The sequence below is a fragment of the Xenopus tropicalis genome, chromosome 3 (genome assembly GCF_000004195.4).
Source record: "Xenopus tropicalis strain Nigerian chromosome 3, UCB_Xtro_10.0, whole genome shotgun sequence".
Lineage (NCBI taxonomy): Eukaryota > Metazoa > Chordata > Amphibia > Anura > Pipidae > Xenopus > Xenopus tropicalis.
This window is the reverse complement of record NC_030679.2, coordinates 129690624-129711184: the sequence shown is the minus strand read 5'-3', so window position 1 is coordinate 129711184 and position 20561 is coordinate 129690624. Positions and strand designations below refer to the sequence as shown.

The 20561-nt window shown below is 41.6% G+C and overlaps 2 protein-coding genes across 4 annotated transcripts in view; both read right to left on the bottom strand.

The window, feature by feature from the left end:
- The window catches only part of piwil2 (piwi-like RNA-mediated gene silencing 2), a 46227-nt gene extending 37225 nt beyond the window's left edge, over window positions 1-9002 (bottom strand). Inside the window, exons 1-6 of one of the 2 annotated variants that reach the window (XM_012958498.3) lie at window positions 8914-9002; window positions 3960-4131; window positions 3730-3829; window positions 2129-2270; window positions 1882-2031; window positions 259-369 (exon numbers count right to left, since the gene is read on the bottom strand). In XM_012958498.3, the coding sequence (XP_012813952.1) occupies window positions 259-369; window positions 1882-2031; window positions 2129-2270; window positions 3730-3829; window positions 3960-4131; window positions 8914-8945 (707 nt within the window). In that variant the 5' untranslated portion in view covers window positions 8946-9002. 2 annotated transcript variants of the gene reach the window in all.
- A 2444-nt stretch (window positions 9003-11446) lies between these two features.
- Window positions 11447-19979, bottom strand: polr3d (polymerase (RNA) III (DNA directed) polypeptide D, 44kDa). 2 transcript variants are annotated; one of them, NM_001017346.2, is made up of 9 exons: window positions 19919-19979; window positions 18718-18868; window positions 16733-16776; window positions 16334-16482; window positions 15147-15271; window positions 14850-15021; window positions 14034-14302; window positions 13586-13738; window positions 11447-12100 (listed from the first exon to the last, which is right to left on the bottom strand). In NM_001017346.2, the coding sequence occupies exons 2-9, from the start codon at window positions 18865-18867 to the stop codon at window positions 11978-11980; spliced, it is 1185 nt and encodes a 394-aa protein (NP_001017346.1). In that variant the 5' UTR covers window position 18868; window positions 19919-19979; the 3' UTR covers window positions 11447-11977. The 2 variants fall into 2 exon arrangements, with proteins under 2 accessions (NP_001017346.1, XP_031753831.1); XM_031897971.1 differs by having other exon boundaries at window positions 19930-19951.
- Window positions 19980-20561: the final 582 nt, after the last annotated feature.

Genomic DNA, 20561 nt, shown 5'->3' with positions numbered 1-20561 from the left:
GACCTTATGGGGCTCATTTAATAACACCGGTGGGTAAATAACTAGAAAATGAAAAAAGAAACATGGAGTTAACATTGGACTATTGAAATAAATATAGACTATTTGGTTGGTAGCAACAAATTACAGTGCAAAGGATTCGGAGAAACAAAGGACAATTTAATAAACGTAACGTGGCAAAAAAAAATGCAGGCAGAGCAGCAGAAAATTATTTAAAACAGCTTAAATGACAAAGCATCAATACAATATGAAAGAACTTACGTAAATGTGACATGGTACTGATATACGGCTTCATTCTGGAAGTTAATTTTAATGAGGTTCAGTCCAAGCTGACAGGGGCTACCTTTGCTGCCTTTCTTTGGTAAAGGCTCCCTGTAAATTAATGAGGGGGGGCAGTGAAAAGCAATATGTGTTATGTTCATATTGCTCATTTGCAACATGCTGTATTTAAGAAATCACAGTTTTTAAGGTTTATATTTTAAAGATTCAATGTTATTTTTCTCCTCAATGACTTGATGTGACACCTATAGATGGGCATATACCCAACTACACATCTCAGCCTAGGATAGTTGTCTCAGTATTTTCTTTCAAAGGCTACACACAACAGTATATGCCTACAACCCTTTTTCAGTAATGCTAACCCTGAAATCCACTCCCATGTGTACAGAAGGATAGGGCTGATTAAAATAATTTGCAATGTACTGCTCTGAGTAAAGTCACTTCACGAATAGGGACATACATTCTGATAATAAAGGTTCAGAACATGAGGAACTTAACACCAAACATTGTACAATAAATAGAAGCACAACTTGGTATGAAACAGAATTACTACTAAACAATTAAAAAAATATCTAAGAAACCTCTGTCTATATGTCTTTGTACAAAGTTCAAATAAGGCAAAAGACTCCAGTGATACACTGGTGAAGTGTTCTTCAGATGTTCTGCCTTTAGAGCAGTCCAGGTTTAACTCTAAACTCACACCCTAATAAATTGTGCCTGGCCAAGTTACCATCTTAAAATTCAAATACAAAAAATTTAATAATTAAACATTAGTTTGTCCAGCAGCAACTGAAAATATCTATACAAAATTAATATGTTACTATTATTGTTATAAACAGTCCAGCTGCCCAATTTATTCATCTAAAAAACTAAACTCAGTCTTGAAACTTTATGGCAGCCATAGGGTATTATTATTTGGATTACAGGAGCGTAGGCTAGCCACAGTTTCTAAAGGGTAAGTTTTACACCCTATTATCAGTGGTGGCCAAGGAAGGTTTTAGTGGTACAAAAAGTAGGATCCTGATGGCCTTACATTATAGAGTAGATCTGCTCAACTGATTATAGAGGGCACAGAATTCACTGTACAGGGCTCACTATTCAGCACACAGCCTTCCCCAGCCTTAATGCATTAGTCCCTCTAGAGCGGATCCACATTTCACCGATAGCAAATTCATTTGTAAAAGAACAGCCTTATTAGAGTGATGTATACATTACTGGCCCCATCTAGTGCCCTTTATAAAGGAAAGACACATACTCCTCAAGTACCACACATTTTTAAGAGGGGGTTATGCCTTATCTTTTAAACAAGCCACATATTACTTAGGAGTATATTTATAATGCTGTGTAAAAAGTGGAGTGAAGCATTACCGGTGATGTTGCCCAGGGCAACCAATCAGCAATTAGTTTTTATCAGTTAGAAAACCAAAGCAAAGCATCCGATTGGCTGCTATGAGCACTTTTTTAAATATATCCCTTAGCCACTCCCATGGTGCATTACCACCACACAAGGGCAGACTTGTTTGACAGCTTAAAAAACGTCAAACACATGCTGACAAACTGACACAGATATCGGTGCTTGATAAGGTAAATCATAATCACACTCACCATTTCTCTTCCTTCTCAATTTGAAGTGTAGCGATAGGGCTTTCTTTAGGTACTGGGTCAGATGTCAAAGTGGGTAGAACAGAGGGAAATAACAAACCCCTTCCAGTGGGTACATGTGGCTTTTCCATACTCACCGGAGGTATTGGAAACCTAAGATAGAGAAAAATACAAATCAAGAAAAGACCATTTTTTACAGTTATCTTGGCAATTTAACTTATGTCTATTAAATGCAGGTGAGGTAGCTCACCTGGCTCTCCCAAGTGCAACCCTCTCTGTGCTAAAATCACTTGCTTGCTGAACACGGGTTGAGAGGGAGGGTCTTATAGAGGGTTCTGAAAGTGGCTGATCAGGGCCATCTCCTGAAGACATAGTAGAAAGAAACCCCCTGCCTGGCAAGAAAATAGCCTTGGTTACATACAGATAAATCTGTAGTAAACTGAAGTATAAAATCAAACTAAAGCGTACATTTCTAATTTATTGTGGCATATTAATCAAAACTATGTCCCCCCCATTTAATGTTTTACACATATTCTAGCCAGAAAAATGACCTATTTATTATGTAAAGCTCTTTGCTTGTCATGCACATCAAGTCATCTGACTGCAAGTGACAGAAGGGGCACCCACCAGCTCAGGTCGTATCCTTCTAAGGGTAATCCCATTCACCTCTATGGAATATCATGATCACAGAATAAGCAAACATTTAAAATGTGCTTATTGGGGGTGTTTCTCCATTCGGAATTGGAAGTAGTTGGAAGTATTTACAGTGTCACGAATGAAAATTGTCTTTCTGGACAATCACTCAAATATGATGCCCTCCTTAGGGATTATCAACTAGTGGACCTTCAAAAGCAGCTGATCTGGGATCCATATACTGTTGCAATGTGGACATGGGTAAGTGGTTATTGACTTAACAGACCTTTCATAGCTGCAAATTTCCTCTAAGTGTGTCTGTAAAGTACAATGTCTTCTTGGTTTGGTTTTTAATACAACGGGGAAGATGTCATCCTTAAAGCTTTATTTTGCTCACTAGGATTTGCTGACTGCCTTCAAATGGGAGGGAGTATGTTTGGGAAGGCTTCTCGATGACACAACCTGTCCATCTGAGTTGGTACTGCATTATTGCAGCAGAGATGTTGCTAATTTTGGCCTCCTCAAAGTACGCTCTTATTGGTGCATGTTTGTAAAATCTAGTTGGCATTGTTAGAGGACTCTTATGTGTCTTTTGTAGGTGGTCCATTATACAACAATGTTGGAAAGATAGCTGTCCTAAAAGTTTTGTTTGCAGCTGCACGGCATTCTTCTTATAATACTGTAATTGTGTAGGGTTCAGTCCACTAGTACTGAACGTTAGCTCTGAGTGTTAGTTGATCTCTAACTTTTAGCAAAAAGCACTGACAAGTAAAGGAAAATAGTCCACATTTAGGTTGAACCTTGCTGCCTTGTGGTCTGGTTGCTGCACAGCTGAGTAGGATAAGTTTTAGTGTTCCATCCTTCTGGACTCCAGTTCTACAGTTTGGCACACTTTGACAGCACTGCATTTGGGATTTCAACTTTAGCTTATTGGAAACTGCCCCAGAGTAGAGGCAAGGAGGGCAAATAAAGACCACACAAGCTGGGCTATTCCTTCATGTTTAACAATTTTGACAAAGTCTTTTAAAGTATGTTAGATATCCTAAAATAATGGTTAAAAGTCCTGCCGTAGCTTCCAGTGTTCTCAGTAGGTACTCATCAACAGGTGCTGCGATGTCTAAACATGTGTACTCTCCGGGTTATTTGTACTTGAATTTTAAAGGAACCCTAACCTGAATATTTAACCCAGTAGCTTTAGCAAATACTGTATAATCTTACCAAAGACTGGCCCACCACGGCCAGGAATCCCACTGGGCTTTGTTTCAATTCCCATACCACGAAATAGAGCAGGGAGAACATTCCTAGAGTCAGATGGATCCTGAAGAGAAAAGTGTCAGTTTGGTAGTAATCAAAGTGACTGACCAACATGCTAAAAGATACTAGGAATGGAATGATTTATACAAATAATGTAATGTTATTTCAACAAAACTTTTTATTATAAACAGTACTCTTTGGGTAGTATCAGAAGAAGGTGCTGATGCACCCAATAATGCACGGCCCCGTGGTAATAGGACTGCTCTTCCATGTGGCCCTTCTTCTTTAGTTTCTAGAACTGGAGGACGCACTCCCAATGGTGTATGAAAGGGGGAACCCCTGAATGGAGGTCTGGTAGGATCCATTCTGCAAATAATAATGAAAAACAATAAATGCCTTATAGCACTAAACAAACATGTAACAAACAAAAAACGGCAATTGTGTTCAAAGGAGGCATATAGTATACATGATTAAACCTCTAATCTTGTAGGCAATTATGCAGAATATATGGTGCTGGCTTCACTTTGGTCTAAAAATTAATACTTTTTGTAAAAATGGCCCCTTTATTGGAGCTCCCTATTGATCCTCCCTGGATCCTGTCCGTGTTTCATATAAGGGGTGACCATGTCCTATTGGTCCCTGAAAGAACCACCTAGCTGCTGATTGGTTCATATCCTACAGTGCAGTGTACTGAGTGCATAGCCTGGGGAAGGACAGGACTAGTAGGCTTTTTGGAGAAATAATCAATAAATCAGCCAAAAACACAAGACATTATTTTTATATTTAAAAGAGTATAATGCACTGGCACATTCTTGTTTTTACACAATATGTCTCCTTTAAGTCTTAAACGATAGAAATGTACCAGCTTTATTTAGGAGTAATATGGGTCCCTTCTTCAAAAAACATTTGCCTTGGTTGTTTAGGTTAACTGGATACTGTCTGCCCACCTCAAAACAAATAAAACTAAATGATTTTAAGTATTTTAATCAAAAACTCAATATCAAACAGCAGTCATATGAACTGCAATAAATTATTTAAACTCAGTTAATGAAAAAACAATAAAGTGATGCAACCTAAACCAATAAAGATCTATAAACCTATTCTCTATATCATAACCATCTGTATAGACACACGTCAGTTAGGAATCATACAGGGGAAGAAGTGTATAACATGCATATAAACTTCATCTACAAAAACAATCATAAAACTATCCTGTCCAAATTTCCATCCTGTGGATTGGGCAATAGTTTATCTGTGATCTGAAAAGAAAAATTCTTTAAGCTATTGCGATTTTCAACACATTGGGAAATACTTTATCTATGATCTGTAAAGAAAAATACTGTGGGACATTGTGACCTTCAGTGCAATTTTTATTTTTTCTTTAATAGTCCATTTGTATGCTTCTGCTTACGCACTAGGCACTAAATGTACAATTAGTAAAGTATGTTTTTCGAATTATATGAAGCAACAACAGATTTGGATAGATTCCGGAATATTCAAAGGTAACACATGAATAGTGGTCCAACGATACCAAGATTTATGTGTAAAAGCAGTGCTGGGATCCTGAGTTTGATTCCAGCTCAAACACTACCTGAGAGGAGTCTGTATGTTCTCCATGCATGTGCGAGATTCCTCCAAAAACATACAGGCAGGCTAACTGGCACTTGATAACATTTGCCCTAGTGTGTAAATGTGATAGGGACATTGTAAACTTCACTGGGGTAGGAACTGATGCAAATGATGTATAATCTCTGTAACATGCAACAAAATATATTGGCACTATAAAAAATAAAAAAATCTTCACATTTTTCATAAAGGAGAATTAAACCCCAAAAATAAATATGGCTAGAAATGCCATGTTTTATATTTGGGATGCACAGAAGCCAGGATTCGGTTTGGGATTTGGCCTTTTTCAACTTTCGTGTTTACGTGACAAAGTCATGTAATTTTAAGGATTCGGTTGAAAAGTTTTCGCCACGCATGCAGTGTGCTTAACCCTTCCATACCCTTCAGATTCAGTTTGGTATTCGCTCGAATCTCTCACAAAGGATTTTGGGTTTGCTCGAATCCAAAAAAAGGATTTGGTGCATCCCTATTTTATATACTTAACTTATTGCACCAGATTAAAGGTTCAGTATCTCTTCAGTAGTAATGATCCAGGCCATTAAGGTTGTCACAGGAGCTCTCAGTCTTGGATTTTGTTAGGAGTGTCAATGGCACTGACACATGCTCAGTGAGCTCTGAGCAGCTGTTGAGAAGCTAAGCTTAGGGGTTGCCACAAGTTATCAAGTAGTAAAATGATGCTGCCTCCCCAAGCCTTAATGAAAATCCGCCCATGCTTCTAACCACTACTGCTAGTTGAAGAGATACATGTTTATACAGCATAAATGGATAACATCTAGAATTTAAGTGTAAAAAAAATATATTGTGTAATGTTAAGTAGTCTTGGGGTAAAATAATATCTTTCATTTAGGCTGAAAGCAGAACCTGAAAAAGACTCTGTTGCCTCCCACTGACTGTAATGTGAACTGAAAGTCCCAGCACTAAGTTCTTGGTCCACCAATCATCAGTACAGACACGTTCAGGTATATTTTATCTGAAGGGGAACATGTACTATGTGCTGGCTGTTTCTACCGAAATTTATAACAGGGCAGCCTACCAGTCCTAAAACCCGTTTACCCCACTGCAGGATTTTAAATGGGAACTCCACCCAAACACAATTTAAGCTTTCTGGAAAGTAATCATCATTTCAAGCAATTTTGAAATATACACCATTTAAAAAATATGCAGCCTTTTCATAATTTTTATGAGATAATAAGGTTTGGAACAGTTCCCTAAGCCCCGCCCCCTGTTCCCCTGCAGATCTGGATGACGACTTTAAGACTCAAATACAATGTAACAGTATTCGACTGTTCTCAGTCTGCATCCTCCCAATCCCACAATTCCCTGCACATCACAGTGCAATGCGTTGTGGGTCATGTAGTTCCTGCCTGCTTGTAAACTGTGGAGAGTTACATTTTGTAAAATAAATGTTTAGTCCCTCCTCCCCTGCCAGGATTTCAGATGATGCAGAAAAAGAACTGTTTTGCAGATGGATTTCCGCATATAAAAATGATATGTATTCATATTTTTTGAAGGAACAGGTTACAGTGATAGGTATATTAGGGGTCTCTGTGTTGTGTAGGGCTCTTTATCTAATTTTGGTTAGGAATCCAGAGTTCTCCTTTAAGCTCTTAGGCCTATGGCACACTGAGCTGTGCCTCGGCTTCTCTCCCCACTCATTAGGCACATGCATGTGACGGAGCAGTGGTGGACGCGACTCACCCGCCTACATCACACGCGTGCGCATAATGAAGAAGCTGTGAAACTCGCTCATTATGCACATGCGAATGCCACAACAGGGCTGCCCAAACTGGGAGCCCCCTCCTTGTGTGGGCAGCCTAACACTGTGGGGGGCTTTTTTTAAGGGCAGGGGTACACGGGGAGATTAGTTGTGCGGAGATTTGTCGCGGGCGACTAATCTCCCCACAATGCCATCCCACCGGCTAGAATGTAAATTGCCGGGATGGTATCCTTAAGAAGGATATTAATGAGCTGGAGGGAGTGCAGAGACTGCAACTAAACTGGTTAAGGGGATGGAAGGGTTAAACTATGAGGTGAGACTGTCGAGGTTGAGGTTGTTTTCTCTGGAAAAGAGGCGCTTGCGAGGGGACATGATTACTCTGTACAAGTACATTAGAGGGGATTATAGGCAGATGGGGATGTTCTTTTTTCCCATAAAAACAAATAACGAACCAGAGGCCCCCCCTTTAGATTAGAGGAACGGAGCTTCCATTTGAAGCAGCGTAGGGGGTTCCTCACGGTGAGGGCAGTGAGGTTGGGGAATGCCCTTCCTAGTGATGCTGTAATGGCAGATTCTGTTAATGCCTATAAGAGGGGCCTGGATGAGTTCTTGAACAATCAGAATATCCAAGGCTATTGTGAAACTAATATCTACAGTAAGTACTAGTGGTTGTATATATAGTTTATGTATGTGAGTATATATTGGTAGGTGTGGGTTGGGTGTGCTGGGTTTACTTGGAATGGTTGAACTTGATGGACACTGGTCTTTTTTCAACCCTATGTAACTATGTATAAGCGGCGACGCGATTTGTTGCTTGAGAGGAAACTTCGGCCGACTTAGGCAAATCGCAGCGCCGCGTATGCCATCCCACTGGCAATTTACATTCGGTGGGATGGCATTGTGGGGAGATTAGTCGCCCGTGACAGTGAAGATCTGTCGTGCAGCAACTAATCTGCCCGTGTGACACTGCCCTAAAAAGCTATTGTTTCCCCCAACAGTAATGTGGGTTCTATTAGCAATTTTAGGGTGACAGGTGCCCTTTAAAAATAAATGACTGGTACAGCGGCAACACCATCATGTGACTGAACTGCTCTACCTCAATGTGTGCCATCCTGTCACAGCCACTTGCTAGCCTGAGCATACACACTCACTGCTGGGGGGCTGTTTGGGCCTCTGTGTACTTGTAATTTCGAATATTAAAGGGTTCTAGGCATTGCAGCAAGGCTGGGGTACCAACTGAGGGAAAAACAATAATGGAGGGGTTGAAAGGAGGAATATTTTTGTATAATTCATAGATATGGGGGTTGCAGTTTCACAGCTGCAGGGCCACAGACCCTGGAATGTATGATGTATGTGCGCCATAGCGCTATACTGAGCCCCAGGCCGCCCCGCCCAATGCCGGCCTTTGCCTCTCCTTATGGCGCACTGTGAGTTACAGCGCACTGCTCTGGGCAAACTTATCTCCCCTGTGGGCTGAAACCATTCCCTTCATGTAAGTACATCACATTTAGTCTTTGAAGGAAGACGCAATAGGGAAACCGCAGGCTGAATGAGCCAAGCACCAGTGAGCTGAGGATCTATGGGCCTCCGTAGGTAAAGTCGCACTACACCGACATTCAGTCAGTACCTGCCCGCTATGCCTGCACAAATCAATGTATACCACATTTTCCTTCCATGCTTGGCATTTTATGCCCAGTTAACTAAAACATAACCCACTCCTTCCACACAAGACATTGGTACCTCAACGAGGCGCGACTCGACTCTCTCTCACACTCAGGGTAATCCCACTGCTCAGGTTCACTCACTTTTGGGCGGTAACCCGCTGCTGACTTCCCATTGGCCGAGCATTCTGTCTGTCGCGCTTACTGCGCTCCCGATTGGTCCTCGGGGGCGTTAACGCGTTTCAGCGCAGGAATACCAGCATGACCCAAATATAATCCCAGGGTAGCAGCTACAGTGACTGTTTGGAAATTAGGGGGATTTCCATTGTTAGGCTCAAAGTGGGATGTCTTTAGCACTGGCCTACCTGTCAGGAGGAGTTGCAGATTGACATTTTACAGAAAATGCCAAGTAATATATGTCCTGAATTAATATAGTTTAAAGGAAAGGTGTCAGAAAGCGAATCTGTGCTGTAGAAAAAGCAGCAGCTTTGGGGGTATTGGATGGTTGTAGGAATTTGTCTTGAACTTTTCTTTTTATTGGGGACTCTTTTGAAACCCCATGCACTAGCAGAAGGACAATAGATTTGTGTCACCAATAGTGTTGGCATGTCCCCCCCCCCCCAAAAAAAATACTGGCCTTTCTATATCTTTGCCCTTTTTCCCTATAAGGGAAGATTAGTCACCCGCGACAAAACTCCCCGTTCGCGGGCGACTAATCTCCCCAAGTTGCCTTCCCCTGCCATCCCACCAGCGACAATGTAAGTCGCCGGTGGGATGGCACACGTGGCGGCGCGATTTCGGGAAATCGCCGAAAAATACTCACAAGGCTTTTCCGGCGATTTGCGCGAAATCGCGCCGCCGCGTGTGCCATCCCACCAGCGACTTACATTGTCGCCGGTCGACTAATCTCCCCGTGTGCCAGAGCCCTAAAGGCTGATGGCCAGGGAGCAAGTTAGTCGCCCATGATAGATATCTGCTACCATGGGCAACTAACTGCTTTGAAATGCCTTCCCACTGGCAACAATAGGAATCGCAGGTGGAAAGGCCTACGAATTGGTTTGGCTGCAGGTCGCCTACAGGAGGAAACTTGGGAAAGCCAAAGTGATGCGTCGGTCTTTCCTCCAGTGACTCCTATTGTTGCCTGTGGAAAAGCATTTTGGAGCAGTTAGTCGCCCGCGGTAGCAGAGATCTATCACAGGCTATTAACTCGCTCTGTGGCCCATCAGCCTAATTTGCCATCAAGCATCATTTTCACTGGCGAGGCCAGTAAAATATCAGCCAGGTGGCAACCCTAGTCAGCAAGCTACTGTACCTCAGACCCAGCATATATATGTAAATATAGTCAACCATGGGCTGGACACCGGGGTGGCACATGGGTGCCAAAATACAGACACCAAACCTTTATTTGCATATAAAAATTTGAGAAATCACAAATTGTATTGATTATGTACAAATAATTATCACATTTGTTCAGAACTTTAAAGTCATGACTTTAACAGTTTGGATTTTTTTTGGGCTGCACTCTTAGGAACTGGCGGAATCCATATCCTGCTGAAAGTGGTAGCATCCTGGTGCATCCCTACTTTGTAACATGTGTTGACACCACAAGGCTTGACATTTCACCAGGTCTCGACTGGGATACAAAATAGGCCCTGACAAGTACACAGAGGCCCAAACAGTACCCTAAATAGTAACGGTCTATGGCATCTTACAGCAGCCCCTCTGGCATTTGCCAGATACCACAGATTGCCAGTCTGAGCCTGCGTTGCACCAACTGCCAATAGTTCAGTAAAAAAAATGAAACTAGGTAAATAGATTGCTCAGAACAAGGTCAATCTTGGATGTTCCATGTTAGCTAAATTGGACATTGCGATTAAAAAATTAATTTGGATAATCAGAATTTTCTTTGCAGACAAGAAAATCATCCAATTGTATAATTTACTAAGTGGCATAGCTATGTGTTTCCAATGCACGTCTCCACAATATCAGAATGTTGTTTATCACGGCGCTGGTGATATATGGCTCCAGATTCTGGCTGTATATTTTTTCCCCTGTAGCACAGCTGGGTTAATGCAGCAGTAAACCTTTATAAGTATGATATGGAGCATAGATTGTGAGCTCTAAACTGCTTTACTGTTCAACTTCAGTGCTAAAGCATATGAATAAGCTAGTAGGAATTTCATCTGGAACATGACAGGTAAACAGCTGGCTTCAGGATGTTACACACAGGCTTTTGAGCCTGCGTTCTCCAGTGGTGGATCTTTCATGCATTTCATCACAGGGAATGCAGGGAAAAAATGCAGCTTTTTTTTTTCCAAATGGTGTTGTTGGGATCAAGTACAAGGCACTGTTTTATTATTACAGAGAAAAATGAAATCATTTTCAAAAATTAGAATTATTTGCTTATAATGGAGCCTATGGGAGACGGCCTTTCCGTAATTCTGAACTTTCTGGATAACGCGTTTCCAGATAATGGATCCCATACCTGTATACCTTATCTAATATGGCTTGTGCCCTGTAGTAATTTAGTACCAGTTAATAGCAGTGGCATGTATTCATAGACAAAAATTTATGACTGATAAGTAATGAAGTTTCCATTCATCCAGGTCATGATACTTTCTGCCCATTTCCTTCAGACTTAATTCTACTATATATAGGCATACATTTCATAAACTAATAGTGTTAACATAAAGTCTTATTTATTCCATCTTTGAAAGAAACAATATATACATATATTTAATTTAAATACATTTTCTTCAAAAGAAACAGACATTATATTATTCAATTGAAGCTTTCCAAACGTATGTCCATTGTTTATTTTTTCCCTACATACTCTTCCAGGTCCTCAAGGAAAAGATGCATTGCCAAGGCCTTGGAATCCCTATTTATACATCTTCGCACATTTAGTTTTGTGTATGCTGGCATGAGTTTGTGGCTGTAAATTCCACACTTTGGGCTGCCATGTTGCAGAGGGCTTGCCTGCAGGCTCTACCTTTCACTCCATACATCCTGCTGCAGAAAATGATCTTTAAGAATTCTACTGGGTCTAAAAGCAGTGATGTCACAGGACCAGAGAAGGCATTGCAACCACCATCTGATCATTCTGGAGCACAACCACTCAGAATGTCGTCTACTGAACATGAGTGTTGTTTAACAATCAGAGCAGACAATGTGACAGGCTATCGTATTAGAAAGGAAAGGGAAGTGTTTAGCCCTGTCTTTTTTCCAGCAGAGACTCAAAATCTGGGGAGCACACAAGTTTGTGTTGAATATGGCCCAGGACCATCATCTCCCCACCACGAGATTCACCAACACTGACTGACACCAGCTCCTAAAAAAGAGAAAAGTAGGGATCACAAATATTAGAATTAAACGTGAAACATACAAACATTTATACGCACCGTCTAGCCATCCTGAGGAAAAATTACCTTTCAACCTTACACAGGTTCATTTTTACGATATCCAACCAGTGCAAATCAGTTGCATATTGGGTAATTTGGCAACACAAACAGATGCTGACATTGCATTAAAGGATAAGTCAACCGTAATCTAAAACTTACAGTTCCTGTAGCCGTACAGTCAAAAACAATAAAAGAGATATACCTTCAGAAGTAAAATAGAGAATTATAAAAGTGTTCTGATGTTCCTCTCCCCAGGAAGACAATCAGAAGCCTTAGATGTCCTTTATCATTTACTTCCTGAGCAGAGCAACATCAGAACACTCCTTTTTCCTCAGAAGGTATATCTCTGTGACTATACAGTTACTAGAACGGACCAGCAGGTGGTGCTGTTACAAAATTCATTGCACTGGTGGATAATGAACACCTAAATAGCTTTGACTGAAAAAACAATGTAAATTGCTTACATGCAGTGCTTACATTTTTGTTTTTACATTTTTTTTTTAAGTTTACTTATCCTTTAAGCCAAGCCAATCACTTAAAGGGATTCGGTCGTTATTTTTATGGTATACTTTATATTTCTAAATTACACTGTTCACATAGCAAATATTTCACTCTGCCATTTGAAATGTTATTCTTGAACCAAAAATTTTTTTTAGCTGTAATATTAGTGTGCAGGCACCATCTGCATTGTGCCCGAGTCTGAGCTTTTACAAGGAGGCAGCGCTACATATTAGAACTGCTTTCAGGTAACCTATTGTTTCTCCTGCTCCCATGTAACTGGAGGAGTCCCAAGCCGGACTTGGATTTCTTACTATTGAGTGCTATTCTGATATCTCATGGGAGCTGCTATTTTGCTTCCTTCCCATTGTTCTGCTGATCGGCTGCTGTGTGGGAAAGGGGGAGGGGGGGCTATAACTCCAACTTGCAGAGCAACAGTAAAGTGTGACTGAAGTTTATCAGAGAACAAGTCACATGGCTGTAGCACCCTGGGAAATGTAGAATATGGGTAGCGCCATATGAAATTAAATATAAAAAAAAAATCTGTTTGCGTTTTTACAAAATGGATTTAATGCAGGATTCTGCAGGAAAAAGTTCTATTAAACTGGTGCATTTTGAAAAAACATGTTTTCCAAATACAGTATTCCTTTAAATTACTATGTTGAAGTGTGTCCAGTTTGCTGTGGTTTTCTGCAAATTATGGCTCTGTACTGTGCCTCCCTTCTATCTAGCAGCTAGAAAGAGGATCAGATTGACTGTGTGTCTACCTTATTACTGCTACAATTTATGCGGTTATCAGTTTGGCAAGCTGGTGAACAAAAGGCAAAATCGAAAACCACAAATAGTAGGTTCAACTGTTTACAAGTACCATGTTGTACAAATCCTTTGAAAAACTATCCCTATAAAAGTCTACTCACCTGCAAGAATGAACAGGATGTGCCCATAGTAACATCCAGCATGACTTTGCCCAGCTTAAGCTGAACCTTGCCAGACTTGCGTACAAATAGCTTCCCAATATGGCCTTCTGACACATCCCGCAAGGTACAGCTGTCTTCTGCAGCCTTCGAGTCCTACAAGTAATTGAGAGGCAAGATTTAGAACTACTACCCGCTAACACCAGTGCATAAAAAAAGAATGTTTTGTTAACTGGAGTCCCCAGTGCAGACCTGAAAGTTTAGTGTTTGAACTGATGGAAGCAGAGGTGTGTCACTACAAGTTAAACATAAAGTACCTGTGCTGTGGAATATCGTGGTGCTATATAATGCATAATAATAGCCGAGATCAGGGGCGGGCCGAGCCGACCGGGCGCCCTAGGCAACCCGGTCGGCCACCTCGTCCCTGCACCTGTGCAGTAGCTTTATGTACCTGTCCTTTGTCCTTGACCAGTAACATATGGCCATCCTCACTCTGCACTTCAGTCTTTGTAGGCCTTGTCTCTAAACTTGGAGGCTGTCCAGGCAGAGTGTCAGGAAGTTGCACAAAAAAGAGACATTCTTCATCAGAAACCCTCAAAGATTCCAGCATCTCTGGGAAGGACACATCCTTGGTTACAGGGGGTTTCTTAACAATGGGAACTTTTGCAGAGGGCACCCCAGGCTTCCATGCACCAGCATCCTCCATTGGTTCTTCCTTTACTAGCAAGGGGAAGAGAAAGCATGTAGTGTAATGTGCATGTTGGCCCTTTAAAAGGCATATCAGCTTATTCAGATTGGTACTTTGAGCACTATACAATTAACATTAAACTTCTGTTTTTAATGGTTTTTTAGACTGCTAATACCAGGCTTTAAATTTAGCAACTATCTTTGAAGGTCAGAGTGTCAGCACTCCTGTCTGTGCACTTCCTATACATACATAAGCCTAGGGTTGCAGACTCTCAGTTAAGCCAAAAGCCTGGTATAAGTAGTTGGAAAATGCAAACATCTAAGAAACTGCTAAGATAAAAAATAACTATAAATTGCAAAAGTGCTCAGAGAAAAAGTAGTGCTAGAACCAGTATGATCTTCAATTTGTCATGAATTAATTTTAAGGTTTAATGAAAGTTTAATTTTCTCAGTAAATGTAGTCCAGTTCCATTACGGATGCTAGGTTTTTTGCTCTACATTGAGAACTTCTGCCATGGTATCTGGAGAGCTCTTTGTAAAGGAAAAGTGCAAAGACAGTTGTGTCTACAAAGGACATTACCTTTAACCTGAGAAGTATCATCTACTTCCATCTTTTCCTCTTTAAGTTGTCCTTGAATGGGCTTTATATCCTCCTCTTCATCCACTTGCCTAAAGAGCCAGCCAGAATGGGCAAGTGGGATCTGCACTGGATGGTTCTGAGAATCATTCCTGAGGCCAGGGTCATCAAGAAACTAAGAGGGAAAAAAAGACAAAAATTCTTATTCTCACTAACTTCTATGTACAACACATTTAACTACTATTTAAAAAAGTACTGTACTTTGTCTTTCATTTAAATTCTCCAGAGTAAACCATTTACCTTGTCATTTTCCAGCATGCGGAGGATCTCCTTCGTCTCCTCTTCAGTTTCTCGCTTCTCTCGTTTTATGTTAATGATGTGTGATGGGCCAAAGTCAGCAGATTCTGAAGGTCCATCCCATCCAACTATAATTTAAAGGGAGGGTACAGTCAGAACAGATGTAGATTGTACTTTTTGACACAGTTGCAAATTATGTGAAGAAGTCACTTTAGTTTAAAACAAGAAGATGAACCAAAAAGCAAACGCACCCCCAAAAAAAATATATTCAGCCATTTAGCCATTCTTGCTTGTTTCTTACATACAGGTAAGCCCAAGGGTAATAGGTCATAGCCTTAAATAATACACACACAGCAATGAGCTGTAAGGATTGTAAAGACAAATTCAATGCTCCACATTGCTGTTTCCTAAGTGTATTTATCTAGGGATGCACAGAACCCCAGATTTGGTTTGGAATCTGAACGTAATTACAGCCTTTTTTAATTTGAAATATCCGTCATGTATGGCTGAACCAAAACCAAGCCCATTATATCATATGACTGGACAATACTATTATACATCTGCTGTAAGTTTGGGGTGGGGCGAGGATTTTAACCATTAGAATATATAAAATAGGGTTTGCATTTTATTCAGGAATCTCTTGTAGTGGATTTGGTATTTGGCCAAATCTTAAAATTGTGGGTGTGGTGCATTCCTGTATGAGTCATCTGACCTGAAACACTAATGCTTTAAATGAGAATTGAAATGTAACCATTACCCCTTGCATCCCTCTGAGCTATAATCTGTGGCATTGCCACCCAGTGCTGGACACCCTGTAAGAGATCTTCAGTGGCGCCACACTCATAGGCAGTCTCCAACCCACTCCCCCCCAGCGCAATGCTGCCCTCAGCAGGGCAAGCGGTAGCAGGTGGCAACGTTTCTAGTGGCTGGGGAGGGGACCTATCATGCAGCATACAATTTATGCCTCTGGCTATAATGCATTAGGGTATCCCGTGTCTTCTAAATTGCACTATGTGCTGCTATGTGTTAAATACATTGCCATATATAAGGCAAAAATCTGCCTCACTTGAGTCGCAAACTGTCTTGTTAATTACTGTGACTGGTTCAGCTTTGTACCAAAAATGTTACATTCTGCTTTATGCCAATTATCTGGAGCTCCCAGTAAAAACCAGTTCCTTCCCATGCTTTACCTTTCTTCTTGAGCTGTTCAGCTGGTCCCTGCTCAAAGATGGAGTGACTCTGTATGACTTGTGGCTTCCCACGCCCTCTTCCTGCTCCATCTCGACGGTCCCTTCCACGCTCTGCACGTTCTACCTTAACAGACACTTCCTCCTTGGGCCTGGAAACAACACAAGGAATTGTGAAAAGAAAGTGGGGGAGACCAGAAAGAGAATGGACAGAATAGAAGCATGGGGATAAGACTACAGATAGATATAGAATAAAGCAAACGTAAAACTGTTATAAGTGAAGCATCACAAGAAAGTCAGAAAATAAAGGTGTAAAAATAGATACAGTAAAAAAAAAAAAAGAAGATAAATAGATGGGTACAACAAAGCAGGAAAGTTCCCTTTAGGTGCCATTTTCCTTACTCTTCTTTTATCTTTCTACTGATGATGTTGGGAGCAAATGTTTTCTGTAAGAGAAGAGATAGTGCAGGTCTTTAAGACATGTCAAAACTCTTATATTATTAGACATACAGAAAAAAAACGATAAAATGTATGTCCTTACAGCCTTCCCATACACTGATTAAATAACATGAAGTAGGATTTATACAAAATATCAGTGCAATTTGTATTGACCTACAATACAAGGGAGTCCGTTCTTGAAGATGAACTGATAGAGATGTTTGGCAAGAACACTAAAGGCTCATTTACAAAGCCCCCTTGCAGTGTGCAAAAAAAAAAAGGTCTGCAATCGCCCATTTTTTGCACTTTGCCCACTGTGTAGTTTAAAAAGGGTGGCTGGAGGGGCACACAGGCGTCCTTTCCTCCCGCCCCCTATCTTGTACTTAATACTGAGGTATTGGCAAGGTAGTAGCAGCACGATGTTCAGCCCAAAGTGGGGCCCATCCTGAGGCTTTGCTTGTCACTCAGCATCAAATATTTTTTTTTATCCGGCACAGAGTGCAGGGGGGCGCAAGAGACTTCTCAAATGTGCTTTTGTGCACCTCATTGCTCTTACCCCTCCATGACTGAATATGACCCGTAAAACACCTATGATATAAATGAATCTTCACTGAGAGTCCTACAGCCAAAAAAACTTAAAGGGCACCTATCACACCAATATTGTTTCCTCCACCAGAGGTGTGGCCTAATAGAGCCTGCATTCCAGTTGAGAGAAACAAGAGTTTAAAAAAAAAAAAAAAAAAAAAAAACTTCCAGCGCCGGGCTACCCTCACTGGGAGAGAGCTCCCAGTACGATCGGCTATGTTGGTCGGCGCACATGCGCGGATATCCCCGCTTACTTACTATGCACGTGTCGTAGGAGTGGTGGATGTAAATCACCCTCCTAAGTTACACACATGCGCATAATGAGTTATGTTGTCAAGTTGCGGCTCCAACATGGCTGGCCACAACGGGGGCTCCCTCCCAGCGCTGTCAGGGGCAGTTTTTAAAAGAAAGGCTATTGTTTCCCCTATTTGGTGGGGGGTGCCCTTTAAGAGCTGTGATAGACAGGGAGATTATTTGCCAAGCGACTAATCTCCCTGTCTGTCACAGCCCTAATAACCGCACCAGGGCAGTATTAAGTTAGGGTGACACATGAAGCTACTACTAGCAGCTACTTGTCATGGCTACTAAAATAGTCAATGCTGATCATTTACTGATAATTGTCTTTTTTTTTTTTTTTTTAATTCAGGCAAGTTTATTGAGAAGATTTTACATCAGTTTCAGCATATATACATCACATTTATGAGGCAGAGTTCCACAATGTAGTTTTAGTATATGACATGTTTTGCAGTAACAAAAGTTGCAACAGCATTTTAAATTACATTATAACCTTATCTTTTGTATGCACTTTCCTTTCCCTTGTCATTGCTGACTGTTTCCCTCGGATGTTGGCACATATTACAGTTACAAACATACTATCATAAAATGCTTTGAGAAAATACCGCCATAGCTCACTTAAGTGGATTTTTCTAGCCATTTTCCCCATATTTTTTCGTGTTTTTTGGGGGCTCCTCTAGTTTTATATATTAGACTTTCCATTGCACATAGGTGTTTGACTTCAGAGAGCCAATGTGAATATTTGGGGGGTGTTGAGTCTTTCCATTTCCTTGTTATTGCTTTTTTTTGCTAAAAATAAACATTCTCTGGTGACTGATAATTGTCTCTACATGTGTTTTAGCAGAGGCAATTCTCAGTACTGTCTATGGCAGGGCATTTTCTGGGGTTTAGTAGCAATGAAAAGTAGCTGCTTCTAAGTATATTCGTGTGTCTTCGCCCTTAGTGACAGTACGGCCTGGTTGAGATACATGTGATATCCAACATACATATATGTGCAGATATTAGAACTGGCAGTAGATAGTCACATTTGACCAGCCACTTCTCTGTAAGAACAGCCAATGGAAACCCACCTTTCTGACTCCGCCAAGCGTAAGATCTCGGGAGCGGATGGAAGGAAGGCGACCTGGGGTAAGAGGAGTAGAAGATCTGCGTCCCACAAGCCCCCTGCCCATTGGAGTACGCGGCCCCCCACCATCGTTGCTTGGATTACCGTCAGACATTCTGTTGGGGAGAATTAATACATGAGAATGGGGATAGGAACGTTTCCTACACCTACGTGGTGGTGTTTATGTTACTGCTTGCTTTCTATAAAACACTGTCTATATATTTATATACAAAACTGGCCACCTGTAGTGGAGGCTAAGCCCCAGGGCCACCATGAGGGATTTTAGGGCAGTGACACACAGGGAGATTAGTCACAGTGTGACAAATCTTCGTCGTCGCGGGCGACTAAACTCCCTGCAATGCCATCCCACCAGCTATAATGTAAATCGCCGGTGAGATGGCATACGCAGCACCGCGATTTGCCAAAGTTCCCTTGCAAGGAAACTTCGCGCTACTTCGGCAAATCGCGGTGGCGCATATGCCATCCCACCGCCGATTTACATTCTAGCTGGTGGGATGGGATTGCGGGGAGAAAGAATGGTCTTGAGGCGACTAATCTCCCTGTGTGCATACGCAGCACCGCTATTTGCCGAAGTTGCCTTGAGAGGAAACTTCGGGCGACTTTGGCAAATCGCGGGGCTGCATATGCCATCCCACCGCTGATTTACATTCTAGCGGGATGGTCGGACGGGATTAGTCGCCCACAACAACGAAGATTGGTTGCGTGGAGACTAATCTCCCCGTGTGTCACTGCCCTTAGGGTGAAGACACACGGAGCTACTAGTAGCAGCTACTTTTTCACGGCTACTAAATACCAGAAAATCCCCGCCATAGACAATACTGAGAATTGCCTCTGCCAAAACACACCAAGAGACAATTATCAGTAAATGATCAGCATTGTCTGTTTCTGTAGCCACAACAAGTAGCTGTTACTAGTAGCTCTGTGTGTCTTCAGCCTTAAAAGGGCCCGCTGTGCTTACCTGGATTAGTCAGGTCCCCTGCTGTCAGTGAGCTGTAGACTTCAGAAGGGAGCTGGGGAGTCTGCTTGTTCTTTCCCCGCTGCAAATACCGTAGCTCCAATGCTCCTCTCCCAAAACTGCAGCTCACTGACAGCAGAGGGCCCGGCTGATCCAAGAAAGTGCATAGTTCTCAACACCATTGCTTTACCTTACTTACACCTCCCAGAGCTGTTACTTGCTTCCGCCTTTCCACATGTCTCACACGAAATCCCGACGCCGCAAGTCTCATCACGCGAGAGTGTGACGTCACGCCTACATATAAGTGCAGGGACACGGGACGTAGCCGCCTTGTGGGAGTGGCGAGCGGACTGAGCGGAGCCCTCAAGTTGTTGGAGAGTGCTGCTGAGTCTGCTCGAACTAAATAGGAAAAAAATTTGTGTGCAAAACATGGGTGGGTAAAATGATAGGATCTTTTTAGCAACTTTGTAATTTGAGGGTAGCTGTATTTTTTTTTCTAAAAGTTTCAGGGTTCCAAAGGGCGTCAGTAAAGATCCCTGTTTGGCAGATGAGTTTGCCCACACTGACTGCCACCCACAGTTACCCAAAATCAGTTATTTTATGTTCTGATCCAGAGTTTTATATGAAGACTGGAATGATACTTTTCCATCATTTAGGGACAACATATGGGCTAATATAAAAGTATCTTGCGGGTATAATGAGTAGTCTGTAGTTTTAGGGTGCTTATTGATGGTAGTGTCCAAGAATCTGCTCACAGCAGAGCCTCTTCTCCCAATTTGGCTAAAAAAGTTTTTTGTTTTTTTAAAGAATCAGGTTTGGGGTTTTTTTTTTTT

Excerpts from the sequence above, each read along its gene's own strand:
- polr3d (NM_001017346.2), bottom strand. The coding sequence starts at position 18,867 with ATGTCTGACGGTAATCCAAGCAACGATGGTGGGGGGCCGCGTACTCCA. Across the intron at positions 16,777-18,717 it reads CGCTTGGCGGAGTCAGAAAG|AAAACATTTGCTCCCAACAT; the intron begins GTGGGTTTCCAT and ends CTTCTCTTACAG. Across the intron at positions 15,022-15,146 it reads GCATGCTGGAAAATGACAAG|TTTCTTGATGACCCTGGCCT; the intron begins GTAAATGGTTTA and ends TTTCCCTCTTAG.